Source organism: Haliotis asinina, chromosome 15, assembly GCF_037392515.1.
Source record: "Haliotis asinina isolate JCU_RB_2024 chromosome 15, JCU_Hal_asi_v2, whole genome shotgun sequence".
Lineage (NCBI taxonomy): Eukaryota > Metazoa > Mollusca > Gastropoda > Lepetellida > Haliotidae > Haliotis > Haliotis asinina.
The window spans coordinates 27,004,671-27,019,682 of NC_090294.1; the positions used below are offsets into that span (position 1 = coordinate 27,004,671).

Sequence of the window (15,012 nt, forward strand, 5' to 3'; positions counted from 1 at the left end):
AATATCCCAAGGCTTGTCAAAATGTAATGTCAAGGTCTGGTAAACAGGTGGCAGACAAGGTGAAACAATAAGTACCCAATTTACTTACTCCAGTATATTAAATACAATCACATTCACGGATCTATAGCCACTAAGTGATGTCAATTCATGAATCTGTATCTACCTTGCTCATTATGTCATTTGGTAGTGAGGGCATTTACGTGTACATACCCGATAAGCTGAAGGGGTCAGGGGCAGGCCTATAAGTACCACAGTTACAGGCGCTTGCTCCACAAGCATGGCGGCGCCAACGACGAGCGTGATATGGGCTCTCTTCATCATTTCCTTCACCGTTGTAGGTAAGACAGTGTGATTATTTTATACCGGTGTACGTCCTTATTATGAAAGGTTAAGAACATTAACAAGTATTTCAGATTGATGGGTCAAAAGATTTGTAGATGCCTTGAAATGAAATGCTTGTCACAAAACATACATCATGAAATCTATGGGTTTGCATATTTATTCTATCTTGTTAAATTAGTCTTACCGTGGGATTTTCACTTGAGGAACGGCCGCAAGTGACAATGTCAACTTTTGGGGTTTTATAAACATGTTATGTGTCAAAAAAGCCAAATGTTCTTGTTTCATGCTAATTTCTGGTATGTTGGGCAAGAATGTTTTACTGCAGAAACAGTTCAATTTTCAATACAGAATACCTGTGATTATTGGGCATGGGCTTTTTTGATGTAATATGAAGGAAGAACTGTCACGTTTTCAAAAAAAACCAAAAACGTTCTGCTCAAGTGTAAACTTTACGTAAACCTTTAGGTTGTTTATACTGCATGAGTGATGAAGTGGAACGCGTTTGTATGGTTGGCCAACTTAAATAGTGTTTTAAGTACTTTACGCCAAGTAAATAACTGCAAATACCGAGTGAGTGGTTAAGAAAGTACATGTATACGGATGTAAGTACAGTGTATGCCGAATAACATGCAAAAAACAGTTGAACAGTCCCGTGTTTTCGTCATCAAATACTCTCTGCTGAATCATGGATTCGCAATTATCCCCATCAGCTATGTGTACGGAGGCTCAGTGACACTCCTTGTTGGACCTTCAGCCAATCATACTTGTCATAAGAGGAGAGTTGGTTTGTACATCTCATCGCATTAGGAATTCCTTGGATCAATGCTCATGATATCAGTCACTTGATTTTCAAGTCCAGAATTGATTATTTACATATCGCACATTAGAGAATAACGCGAAGATTTAAACAAACATGCACTTTACACATTGACTCCCATACACGAAACTAAAAGCAGCAATCTTTTTAGATTAAGTATATTGACTTTCATTAAATATCGATCAACTGGAATTTTATCATTCCACAATGTTTCAGAGACTTCCAAGGTTACTATGGTAAATGATGGTATCATTTTATCACATTTAGACACACTAAGTGGCTCCAGTCACATAACGAGTCACAATAATTTCTTGTATGACCACCCCGTGCCTCCAGATATGCACGAACTCTACATGGAACCGAAAACATAAAATAATAATATTGCATGGCCCCGTTCTTCCTCCAGAGCATGGGTCAGCCACAATGGAATATTTAATGTCCATGTAGTTAATGATGGCTGGATTAAGTTTTGGAATTGTTGGGTTATATACCCATAGTCGACATAAGATAAGGAAGATCATACGCATACTAGCATGTGAAGATGTGTCTTCATGCGCCAGATTTTGGCTATGAAAGTATTGCCGCGTATTTAAAATGGTGGTTGAACATAATATATGGAACATCATACTGGCGAATGAAGGTGTCTTCCTGTGCTAAATGTTTGACCATGAAAGTATTTCCATGTACTCTTTATAGTGGTTGAATATTGGCTGTGAAACCTCATAGTAGCATGTGAAAATAAGTGTTTATGAGTCAAATGTCTGGCCCTGACGTGAACTAAATCCTTGCATTCGTAACGGTGCTTGAACCTGAGCTACGGAACATCATGCTGGCGAGTGGCGGTGTGTGGTCCTGTGCATGAAGCTGTGGTCACAATCAGCAGCTTAACTCGTGAGAGCTTCTAGGACTTCAGTCCTGCCCCACAACGAAGCACATGACACATGTGGTCTCACCTTAGGCAAGTGAGGTTCAAAATGGGCAACAGAAAATGGGTACCCGGTGGAATAAGTCACGTGACTATAACCTAACAGACAGTTTGGATTATACGGTTTTTGTCTGCTTTGACTGTTACGCTCTCAGCACTCACCTCGTGAGTGGAGTTTAGCACAATATAAATCCACATGTTATGTTTATCTAAGTATGTCTTTATGAGTCAAATGTCTAGACCTGACGTCAACTGAATCCGTGTATTTGTAATGGTGGCTGAACATAACCTATGGCATGTGAAAGTCTTGATGTGTCAAATATTTGGTCAGTGCGTGAACTATTTTCATGTATGCATAATGGTGGTAACACACAATGGAATGAATGCACTTTATATGTGTAGTTTTATCCAGGTCTGAAAATAATGTAAATAAAGAAGATCTTGTCTCGGCTGTTCAGAAAAGGATTTGAAATGAAAGGCTGTTTAGCATCTTCCAAAACAATGGAAATGTTTGTCGGTCATATCCTTTAAGTTCCATACGTTTGAAAAATATCATACTTTGCTAGTACTGACAGCGTTTGGAAATATTGTTATCTTGCATCAAACAAAAATACTGTGTTAATCTCTCATTGCGCAAGTGGTATCCATGGACTTTGAGGCGGGAGTGCTGGTGGTGCTTTCAGGGTAGTAGTAATACGCTTTTAATGAAGAGCTATTTTTTCTGAATTAGATATATGTGAATTTTAAAGATACTTTTACATTTGGGAATTATTAGCATTATTTCTGTCTGCTGGCAGTTTAGTGAAGTTGTCAGGAATTGCATTCAGAATGTTCAAATAATCCCATTAAATATCAGGACTTGTAGCTATTGTAAGTGACATACGTTCTGGAGTGTATGCTAAAAAAACATAATTCATGCTACTTTAGCTTAGCTTGACAGCACAAGAGGAATGCATAACACCTAACGACCAACCCCAATAAAACCAATAAAGCAATAATATTGCTTGGGCTCGTGTTTTATCACACGCTACTTTACTGAAGTGTGCGTGTTTACTGGGGTCTCCTATAACCGGCCAAAATGGCTTAAGACGATAAGACATAATTTCTCCACACCCGGCCCTCGGGTAAAATATTATAATCATAACTTGTTTTTGTCAGGCTTTTTGAGACCCACCCCTCGGGGGATATTTGATCTGGGTGTCTACATTCGGAACGTGGGTGGGAATTTTAAACTAGTTTGTTTTGGACGTGAGGACGGCGGTTAAGGTGTTGATCTACGGATTACAAACACGAAACCCACGCACTTTTCGTCTTTGACGTGTACCGCATGTAGTCGTGACTATTTTCTACGGGTGAACAGTTGAAAAAATTGGCTCGCCATTGAAAGACTTTGTTTGGTGTCCCACGTTTCTCGCCCACCCGATGTCAACTCTATTTGCTAATGATTCATTCCCGAAAGGTTGTTGACCTTCGGAGGTACTGATGAACTGTACGTCGGAAAATGTTAATGCTGAACATGAAAGATTTCATTGTAAATATATGACAGATTTACGTAAAGTTCCTATCCATGCTCAACCAACCATACAGTGTATGCTGACGTAAACTTGGTTGAGTCATGCTGTAGGACTCTTAAGGAGTGAACTCTTCATGAACCCTTAGTGATGAGAGAAGAACTGGCAGGTGGGATTTCTGTCAATTTAGAAACTGCCATAATTGCACTTCACTTAACCGAGACATTGTCGCGATCCTTTTCATCGCGTTCAAGCTATATGAACAAGAAAAAAACGACAAAATAACTACCCTGAACCTTATGGAAAAGGTAAATCCCTGACGTTTTCCAAAACACATACTTGATATGGACACAAAGAATAGGCTGAGAAATAGACCTACATGCCACTTAACACAAGTTAAGAATAGAAGGTAACTGTGTTTACTGATTCAGAGCTTAAGCACATAGGTCTCAGAGAAGATACAAAAACATGAAAAACTGTTTGTTTTTTAAGTTGCATTTCGTAAATTTGTTACGAAAATGAAATCACGCATAGAAAGTTTGGCCGTCCGTTTGGTATACTGTTTGGTATATTGTGGGGCGTGGTTATTGGTGAGCTTTCTGAGGTGCCAGGCTAGTGATCCAGTGAGTTTGGAGGTGCTGGGATCGAACCCACCTGTGACCGGGTGTAAAAACCTTGCGGTCAACTTGTGGGCAGACTGTATCGGCGTATGATCCCCGTGGAGTTGAGATTGATGATACGTTGTTGCCGTTGAGACTAATATCCAGTGACGGAGGGGAAAATACCAGCACCTTGAGCATGTGCTCATTGCGTACATATGTGCACTATATATAAATATGCCACATTAATTAACTAACATAATACTTTTGTTCCTTCATGAAGATATATGTAACGGAACTCAACCGAACGTTATTCACTCTCCGTTTGTGGAATCGCATGATTGGTGTTGGGCTGATGAACCTGACCATATTAGATGTCACATGACCTGAAAGGAATCACCGTTGAACTGTCCGTATTGAGGTACTCAATTGAGAGAGCAAGTCGAAGGCGAATATGGTTTTACTCCGCTTTTGGCACAAGTCCAGCACCACCATATTGGGTGACACCAACAATAAGCTTCACAGATTGTACCCGCGTGGGACAATCAAACACGCCGAGCGAGCACTTTAACCACTACGCTACCCCACTGCCCTTAAGGTGTACCACTGAACCCGATTTCACGTTTTTCAGCAAGTGATAAGTCGATCCTGCAGACTGAGTACGACGCACAGTCAGCGGGTCAGATCGCCAACGGTCAAAATACAGGCACTGGACAGAAGTCGGTCCTATCAACTGTGTACGATGCCGAGTCGACGGGTCAGATCGCCAAAGGTCCACGCACAGACACAGGTGGCAAACGTGTTGTCAAGTGAGTGGTATTATACTGAACAAAAATAGTTATGGATATATGCAAATTTTGAAATAATGAATAATCAGTTCATGGAGACACTGATAAAATATCAATCATGAAAATACCAATACTGACTTATTTTGAACAGTAGTATATACAAAAATACAGAATGAGGGATTTTTGTAAGGTTATTTGCAACATCTAAGACAAATCACGGTTTTTGTTTTTTTTTAGTTTTTTTTGTAGAAATCTATCTCCCTTATGTTACACATGAAATTTTATTTTCGTAGGATGCTTAAGAAACAAAACGTGAAAAACGTACATCCATCAACTGTGGCAAGTCGGGCCAGATCAAAACTGATTTAAGCTTTACGTTGCCTTAAACAATAGTCCAGCAATATCACGACAGGGCTACCAGAAACGAACTTCACACACTGAACCCATGTAGGGATCGAACCCCGATTTTCGGCGTGAAGAGAGACCTCTTTGACCACAAGGCTACACCATCGCCCCTAAGACAAGTAAAGTTTAATTTTACGCGTGTAATCCGTGTGTAACCCTTGAAGATCCGGGGTTAGAATTGGTCTTCAGCAAGCCATGCTTGTCGAAAGAGGCGAATAACGGGATCGTGTGGTCAGGTTGCTTACACATGTCATCGTATGCCAGTTGTGAAGATTGATGTTCATGATACTGATAATTGACTAGGTCCGTTATTTACAAACCTCTGCCATATAGTTAGAGTGAGTGAGTTTAGTTTTACCAGACAATCCAGTGATCAAAAGCATGAGCATCGATCTGGGAACTGGGAACGATGACATGTGTTAACCAAGTCAGCATGCCTGACCACACGATCCCGTTAGTCGCCTCTTACGACCAACAAAAATCGCCTTTTATGGCCAGCATGGACTGCTGAAGGCCTATTCTACCCCGGACCTTCACGGATACTATATAGTTAGAATTTTGTGACGTCAAACAACAAACAGCAGGAAACCAAACATTTGATTAAAACACGTCATCTCACATATTGTTGCCACGAGTTTGGGAATGTGAAGTTAAACACCAACAAACAAAACACAAACATGTTGTTGTGTTGTAGACGCCAGACATGCCAGCCGGACCGCTTCAGGACAATAGACGGCGTCTGCAACAACAATGAGCACTCTTCCTGGGGTTCCGCCAACCAGAAGTTCAGGCGAGTCCTACCGGCGAAATACAACGATGGTGAGTGCGAAGACAGAAAATAACTAATTCTAACTAACTCGCTGAAAAGAAAGCTAGGATCAGTGCCGTATTTCCCTTAATATTGTTTTCTTAAATTTCGAAACATCTTGTATTTAATCTAATGTGTAATTTGACATTTGCAGAAGTTAGAAATGATGAGTGAGTGAGTTTAGTTTTACACCGCTTTTTAGCAATATTCCAGCAATATCACGGCAGGGGACACCAGAAAATGGGCTTCACACATTGTACCCATGTGGGGAATCGAACCCGGGTCTTCGGCGTGACGAGCGAACCATTAGTCTACCCCACCGCCCCTAGAAATGATGAATATATGTGAACACGTTTTCGTAAACGCGAGACAGCCTTCATCCACTATTAGTGATATTGCTGAGCGCAGCGTAGATCGATGTTCATGATGTTGATCACCGGATTGTCTGGTTCAGTTTACAGAACACTTCCATGTAGGTGGAGTGCAGTGTTAAACAACAAACAAGCAAACAAAATGATCTGTCATTTCTCAGTAAGTTTGCTACTCGTGAAGACACCGATAAGCATCTGTCTTCAATCACCCATGCTTGTCGTAAGAGGCGACAATCGGGGTCTGACGGTCAGGCGATGTTCGTTGACATATCATTGTAAACGAATTTGCAGGTTGAAACCACTGTTTTTAGCTGAAATAAAAACAATAACAAAAAAAACAAAAATTTACAAAGTTTCAATAACTCAAGTAAAAGAATCTGTGTATTTAATATTCAAACACCTTCAGTAATCACTGGATAGTCTGGTCCAGAATCGATTATTTACAGACCGCCGCCGTATAACTGAAATATTGTGAGTGGGGCGTACAACTAAATTTACTCTCTCACTTAAAAAGGTTAAAATCGGTCATGTACTGATGAGGCACAGTCGTGTGAGCAAAGTGAGCGAGTGAGTAAATGGGTGAGTTTAGTTTTACGCCGCTTTTAGCAATATTCCACCAATATCACGGCGGGGGACACCAGAAATGGATCGCACACGATGTGCACATGTTGGGAATCGAACCCGGGTCTTTGGCGTGACGAGCGAACGCTTTAACCACTCAGCTAGCCCCCGCCACGGTGTCAGCGAAAAGTTTCGCTCAAAGTGAAACGTGAAAGACCTGTATTACAGCAAGCTCTCCTCACGGATAAACGTTACAGCGTTAAAGAAAACTCACTCAGTCACTCACTTTTATCACTAAAACAAATCTATTTATCCACTTGACTGTTCCGTACTTTCCAGATCAGGGCACCCCTCGGATCAATGCTGTCTCCGGGTCACCTTTACCGAATGCCCGCACAATCAGCAATAATGTTCACTTCGAGTTGGATCGGACTTCCCGCCGACTCAACGCAATGGCCATGCAATGGGGGCAGTTCCTTGATCACGACCTGACGGGTACCCCCGTCACTACCGGTACGTGATATCAGTCTGATTAGATTCTGTGTTGACCTCTATCATTTCGGGATGTCCGACAATAGAAAAGCATCACGCCGGTATACAACTGAAACACTCAGTTTTCAGCTGGTATGGTGTTCACAAGTCAGTGAAGTGAGTGGAGATCCTGGTTAGAACTGGTCTTCAGTAACCCATGCTTGTCCTAAGTGGCGACTACGGGGTCGGATGGTCAGGTTCGCTGACTTGGTTCACGCATGTAGTCGTGTCCCCTTTGTGTAGATTGACGCTATTATTGTTGATCGAGTCCAGAATTGATTAATTAGAGACGCCGCCTTATAGCTGAAATAGTGTTGTGTGCGGCGTAAAACTAAACTCACCCATTCAATGAATCATCGCTAAGTATCTGTCAGAGCGGCAGAAAATACTTCTCTAATATTGTTTAGCAGATGAGAACAGGCATATGTGTAAATCTGTTTCGTTTGATTGTATCACAATTACATTAAAATGTATGTAGCTTTCTGGGTGAGCATGAAATACATATTGGTAAAATGTTTAGGTAGTTGAATTTTATTCAACTTAGGATAAAAGTTGCTTAACAAACGACCACAGATTCAAATCAATATTTCTGGTTTGTATTAGGCAGTAAGCACAGTAGATGGAACAGTGCCCAACAACTCCACTCTACGTGATGAGCGTTAACTTACACAAACCCGACTTGTTCTGGGTGTTTCATTTAATGTGCACATCCCCTTGTAACACAAACAAACAAACCAGTTTGAAACTATGATCGTTTGTTAAACAGTTTTTTACAAGTTAAATGAAATTCGGAGTAGTAGTAGTAGTAGTAATAGTAGTAGTGGTGGTGGTGGTGGTGGTGGTGGTGGTGGTAGTAGTGACAGTAGTAGTAGCAGCAGCAGCAGTAGTAGTGATGGTGATAGTGAGGTTGAGGTCAGCAACATGGAGAACTACCTTTGATTGTTGGGGGAAGGGAGGTTACTCTGACTAGTGGCTGTAAATCTATCATGGCTACTCAAACAAGTTTTGTTTGTTTGTTTCTTTCTTTCTTGGAATGAAAACGTGAGAAATATATTAAAGCAAACTTAGGGACAAAAGCTAGTTTCCTTGCATAACTCGTCACAATGACAACTTACTTTTCTTCTTTTCTATCTCTTCATTAGAAAACGGTGAAAAGATCCAGTGCAGCTGTAATTCTGTCGAAGATGCGACTACAAAGTGAGTTGGACCTTTCGAGATAACAGAAGTTTCTCATGAAGGGAGACAACGTTAGTGGATATTGCATGGAGCAGTTAAGACTTCGAATCCTCTCGTTCTTCCTTCATCACAAACGTTATACCGGAGTAAAAATCATCCATAAGTAATATAACCTCAATGATTAAATACATATGTTCTACTCACGAATCAGCAATACATAAACTTCTTTGCAGGCATAGTAGAACTGTTCTATTCCATTAAGAAATGAACACATTGTCAGTGACAAATGTCAAAACATGGCATTTGTCACGTGACCATTCCCAATAATTTATTCCCAATGATATCCATTTTTCTAGTCCCACCAATCCTTGTTTTCCGATATCCTTGCCATCTGGGGACCCAACCTTCACCACCCGAGACTGCATGAACTTCGTCCGCTCCGAGCCAGCTGAGGTCGGACCAGGAGGTAAGTGTGTTTGTCTGTATGGCAGTAGTTTGTCGCATAATCCAGGAACCACATTGTTTTACCTGCTGCAAATGTCACATCATTCACCAGTCATCTTTCAAGAGCGATTCCTGTACAAACAACTGTGGTCATGAGGAAGTGGCGATGCACTCTCAAAACATTCATCATCAAATCAGCACTAATTGACTGCGTTATATATCTCCCAATCTTATTCAGTCGTAAATTATTAAATAAAGTTCCCCTACTTTTTAAAGAGTACATGTATATATCACGACTTCCTGTGAGTGATTAGGATCAAAACTGGTGATTACTGTCATGACGTTATCGGGTCATCCAATCCACTACTGGACAAGGCCTCGAACTCGATTTAACCAAACGTGCAGCTAGTGCTCATCAAGCATTAATGAAATAAACAAACGACTGGTTGGATCATTGTTAATCTGTTATTTGCGTATTTAGTTATAATGTTGGTTTATTTTGTTGATGTGTTGTTTAACGCCTCATTCACCAATATTCCAGCTATAGGAATGTAAATAAACCAGTCTGGGCCAGACAATTCAGTTATCAACAGCATGAACATCGACATATCCAACGGTATCAACCAAGTCAGTGAAACTGACCATCCGACCCCGTTAGTAACTTCTTACTACAAGCATGGGGCGCTTAAGATCAGTTCTAACTAAGATCTTCACAGGTGTAATAAAGTGAAAAGCATCAGTAAATGTGCAATACAAGGAACAAATAAGGAGAGATCTATCCTAGTTTAACCTGTGAATGGTAACACAAAATATGCATCTGTTACACGGTGTTCGCGCGATCTGTTCCAGAACCCCGGGAACAGAAGAACTCCTTGACAGCATTCATCGACGGCTCACAGATCTACGGAGCGAATTCTGAGTTGACGGCGAGTCTCATGGACGACACGGGCGGTTAGTATCTATCCCACCGTATGTTCAACGGCATTCGTGAGCGAGTGAGAACTTTGAATGAGTGTTGAATGAGGAAGAGCGCGACTGGAAAGTGAGTGTTTCAGACTGTCTTTTAAGCCGCACTCATCAACATTACAGTTATATAGCGGCGATCTGTAAATAATCAAGTTGGACCAGACAATTCGGCGATCAAGATCATGAGCTTCGGTCTACGCAACTGGGGATACGATGACATGTGTCATCCGAGGCCTGACTACCTAATCCCGCCTTTCCCCTCTCGCGACAAGCATGGATTGTTGAAGGCCATTCTAACCCATCTTGTCTCAGAAAGCAAAGCACCTGAACTCAGTAAGGGGAGTAATGGGACGCGTTTTAGACCAACGGTCTGAACCGAATCTAATTCACTGACTGTACAATCTTGCCGCAGGTCTTCTGGAGGTGACGCCCGACAACCTGCTGCCAGCTGGAGCGAAGACCGCGTGCGTCCTTGACCCCACAGACCCAGAAGACGTGTGTTTCCTTGCAGGTTCGTATTTTCCACTGAGGTCATGAGAGGACAGAATATTAGACGCCAAACCAGTCCGACTCGATCCCCCCAAAATAATGAAATAAAAACAATATGAAATAGAAATAGTAAAACCAAAAACAGGAAATTCCCCGTGGATGCGACTGAGGAGCGTTTCGTGTGTGGGATACGTGTAGAGGGGGAAAGGGCCCTGAGCAGATGATGAGTCTGACCAGCCTGATTGTGCCCAGATCACGAGAATCCTCTCTGCTTCATTTTTTTATCAACCCTTCAAATATAATTATCAATATGACATTCCTGGATATCACAACAAAATAGAATTAACAATGATCAATATTACAGTCCTTGTTGCTAAGCAGAGAAAATAATTATCATCACCAGGCTCATCATCTTCATCCTCCGTGAAGCCCTTGCTCTGCTCCTTTTCCAGGCGACAGTCGTGTGAACGTTGTTCCCGGCCTCTCTGGACTCCATACCCTCTTCGTCCGCGAACACAACCGCATTGCCAGGGCCTTAGTGTCTCTGCAACCCACCTGGTCTCACGAACGTATCTTCAACGAAGCCAGGAAGATAGTCGGGGCGGAGTTACAGGTCATAACGTACAACGAATGGCTACCGGAAATCATCGGAAGTGACGCCATGATACGTTATGGTCTCACTTCCGGTGACTACGAGTACATCGAGGAGGTCAATCCTACTCTTTCAAACGTCTTCTCGACGGCGTCTTTCCGATTTGGACATACAATGATTAGCAAAACCATGAGCTTCGAAAATAGAGACGTACCTTTGACACAAATGTACAATCGACCTTCATTCGTCCGAAAGAACATTGAATCTGTCTTCGACGGCCTTCTTGACGGAGGAAATCAGAATGTTGATGCCTGGTACTCGGACGAGATGAGGAACCATTTATTTGAAACCACAGCCGAGACTGGAATGGACATCGTGGCTCTCAACATCCAGAGGGGAAGAGATCACGGCCTTCCTCCCTACAACGCATGGAGACAATACTGCAATCTGCCCAATGTTACTTTTCCAACCAACGTTTTTGGTGGGCGAGCTGGTCGAGACATTCAAAGGACATATGCGTGAGTTAAATGTTTAATCCCTAATATACTGAAAGACAACCACAATGGAACAAATGAAACCACAAGTGTTCCTCTGTTTGTTTCCAAGATTTCTTCACAAGCTTCGTAGCGCACAGCATGTGACGAAACCTGGAAAAATTACAGGAACACTTGTGCTTTCATAGATCCCATATATGTTTCCCTCTGTACATTTATGTAACCTTTTATCGTTGGGTGAATTGCGCATACAAAGTTTTTTTGCACTGTTGTACGCGGAACTTTCAATTATAAGTTCTGTATTATGGTCCCTGCTCCTGAACTTAATTGTGACAGGATTTGTTCACTTGGGGAAGAAACTGGAAAACTATGACGTATTAAATAAACCAGCCTTCTCTGCTGGACGGGGTGGTGGAGTAGCTTTGTGGTTGAAGCGTCCGCAAGTCACGCTGAAGACACAGGCTCGATTCTCCACATGGATGTAATGTGTGAAGCCCTTTTATGGTATCCCCCGCCGTGATATTGCTGGAATATTGCTAAACGCGGCGTAAAACCATACTCACTCACTCACAAAACTGTAATTCCGCTGATGTTGTTGAAACTTCCTATAGTTTGCTATCAACCCAATAGTAATTAAAACCCAAACCGCCTTAGTGATTAGTTAGTGATAAGCGCAGTTTTGGTTTGGTTTCGCGTATTTATCTGTGTAATGATTCCCTTAAAACTCATTGTGAAACCCGGGAAAGTGATCGAACATTGATCAAAGCGGTCATAAAATCTCAACAAATAGAGGACAAAAGTTTCACTGAATTGTGAGTGAGTATGATTTTTAACAGTTTTTAGCAATATTTCTGCAATTCAAGGCGGGGTACACCAGGAATGGACTTCACACATTGTACCCATGTGCAGAATCGAAGCCGGGACTTCAGCTTGACGAGCGGACGTTTCAACTATTCGTCTGCTCCACAGCCCCAACTTGGTTGTCTCATGTCAGCGAATTGCAAGTTGCATAGATTGACGCTCATGCTGTTGATCACTGGAGTGTTTGGTTCAGACTATTCTTTACAAACTGCCCCTATATAGCTGGAATAGTGTTGATATGACCTTGAACAACACACCAACCGACGTAAGAGGCGACGAACGGAATCAGATGATATATTGTTGAATGCGGCGTGAAAGTACACTCCCTAGCTCAATTAACATCACGGGTTTCAGATCTCCTGAAGATATTGACTTGTACACTGGAGGCGTGTCTGAAGCTCCAGTTCGAGGTGCTGCTGTAGGGAGCTTGTATGTCTGTTTGCTGGGAGAGCAGTTCGCTGACTTGAAGTATGGCGACAGTTACTGGTACGAGACCAACGATCCAGTGAAGGGCTTCACTACAGGTAGGTGAAATGACATCCGATTTGTCGAGGTCAGCGGGTCCACCGCAATCCAGGGAACGCCGGCTAGCTCTATGGTTGTGGTCTTTGGCGGATCCGACCGGTGGGTTGGGGATGTGTCCAGGAAAAGAAGGTGTGGGTGGTCTGTCCGAACCACCACACCCCTCCCCCTCCCCCTCCGCAACTATCTTTGGCAATGACTAACGAACACATTGATGTTAATGTTTTTCATTTGCGGTTTGTATTATTTCAAAACCCCTGAACCCCGACCTCCTTTGAAAATTCCTGGATCCGCCTAATGAGCTGTTCAACAGTTCAGTTTGGTTGAGGTGCTCGAATTTCAACACGGGTAATATGTGTAAAGCACATGGCTGGTGTCCCTCTCCTTGATTATTCTCAAAAGCGGCAAAGACTTCCATTCGTGTTTTAATTCTGTATTGATGTCAAGAGGCGATCGGGTAAACATGGTTCCATCGACGTACTGAAAGACTGCAAATGGGTGAATCCCCTATCTAGTGTCCCCCGCCGTGATACCGTTTGAACCATGGCCATGTTTCGATTCCTCACACATGTATAATGTTTGAAGTCCACTTCTGATGTCTTGCCCTGAATGTTCCTGGAATACTGCTGTTAGTGTCGAAGGCCTAAACACTGTGGGGTTGGTTCTGTTGCAGAACAAATTGCCACTTTGGAGGAGGTATCTCTATCCCGCATCATCTGTGAAAACATCAACATCACCAGAATACAGACACAGCCTTTCGTTTTGCCTACAGCTGGAAAGTAAGTCAAATACGCTGAAAAGAGTTATGTCCCTTACTTCAGGATCAGCTCTCTTGAGTCAAAGATTAATGATGGCCAATGAAACATAGCTATCATTTCTTCCATTCATTTACTACATGGATATTTTCTTCCTCAGCAACCGGGTTGTTGACTGCAGTTCAACGGAAATCCCATTCTTAAACCTGTCCTTGTGGGGTCCCGAACCTACACAGACTACACAACCAGATGGACCACCATCAACACGGCGTCCACGGCCTTCGCAGCCTCCAGGAGGAAGGCCTGGTGGACGCCCGGGTGGACGCCCGGGTGGGGGCAGACAGCAAGGCTAGCGCAATATGTACGGAATACGAACAGAAAGGTGGACAAAGAACACAACCCGTAATATTCATCGCGACAGTGTGTGTTTACTTTTCAAGTGACATGGACTGTGTTCATTAAGCCATTACTCGGCTGAAAAGGACACTGTCCACCTTACACGGAAGCAGGAACACCGAAACCTATTATCGCGTTAATTCTATCTGTATTTTTAATGCGTTTCTCTTCTCTAATCTTAACCAGCAACAGACTGATATGGGGGAAATTGATAAAAAAATAAAGAATCATAAGAGGCATTTTGAAGTTGGTGAATGTATTAGACGAGTATATGAATGACAAGGAAGAAGCAGCCACAAAACGTGGTGTTATGCAATAAAGGAGAAGCTGTCATCCAAATACGTTTTACAAATTAAGATTGGTAATAGCCTTTATAGTAATAAATGGAGAAGATCAAATCGCATCGTTTTGGAACAATACTTTAAAGACAACACATTTTCTAAAATCAGACTATTTTTATTTGTCATCTCGGAATAACGAGGCAAGATATCACCAATGCCTTCCCCAGTTTTACGCAATTTGCGATCGAACTCGGGTCTTCGGCCTCGATCCTGGCCCTGGTCCCTCGCATACAGAAATGACATGAACGTATTTCACTTGCGATAGTTTTCATAGAGTTATCTCCCTTCTATCGATAAGTCACATCTTCTCGCCTGTTG

General features: G+C 42.3%; 1 protein-coding gene across 1 annotated transcript; it reads left to right on the forward strand.

Annotated features, from left to right (window-relative positions):
- The first annotated feature begins 279 nt into the window (after positions 1 to 279).
- On the forward strand, positions 280 to 14,590 carry LOC137265787 (myeloperoxidase-like). Its single transcript, XM_067801244.1, has 12 exons — positions 280 to 338; positions 4,826 to 5,003; positions 6,082 to 6,206; positions 7,467 to 7,640; positions 8,801 to 8,855; positions 9,191 to 9,300; positions 10,128 to 10,229; positions 10,657 to 10,755; positions 11,186 to 11,843; positions 13,035 to 13,204; positions 13,876 to 13,981; positions 14,118 to 14,590. The coding sequence occupies exons 4-12, from the start codon at positions 7,580 to 7,582 to the stop codon at positions 14,308 to 14,310; spliced, it is 1,554 nt and encodes a 517-aa protein (XP_067657345.1). The 5' UTR covers positions 280 to 338; positions 4,826 to 5,003; positions 6,082 to 6,206; positions 7,467 to 7,579; the 3' UTR covers positions 14,311 to 14,590.
- The last annotated feature ends 422 nt before the right edge of the window (positions 14,591 to 15,012 follow it).

Coding starts and splice junctions, on each gene's coding strand:
- LOC137265787 (XM_067801244.1), top strand. CDS start 7,580: ATGGCCATGCAATGGGGGCAGTTCCTTGATCACGACCTGACGGGTACC. Junction 10,230..10,656: donor TCTCATGGACGACACGGGCG/GTTAGTATCTAT, acceptor ATCTTGCCGCAG/GTCTTCTGGAGGTGACGCCC. Junction 11,844..13,034: donor GACATTCAAAGGACATATGC/GTGAGTTAAATG, acceptor CACGGGTTTCAG/ATCTCCTGAAGATATTGACT.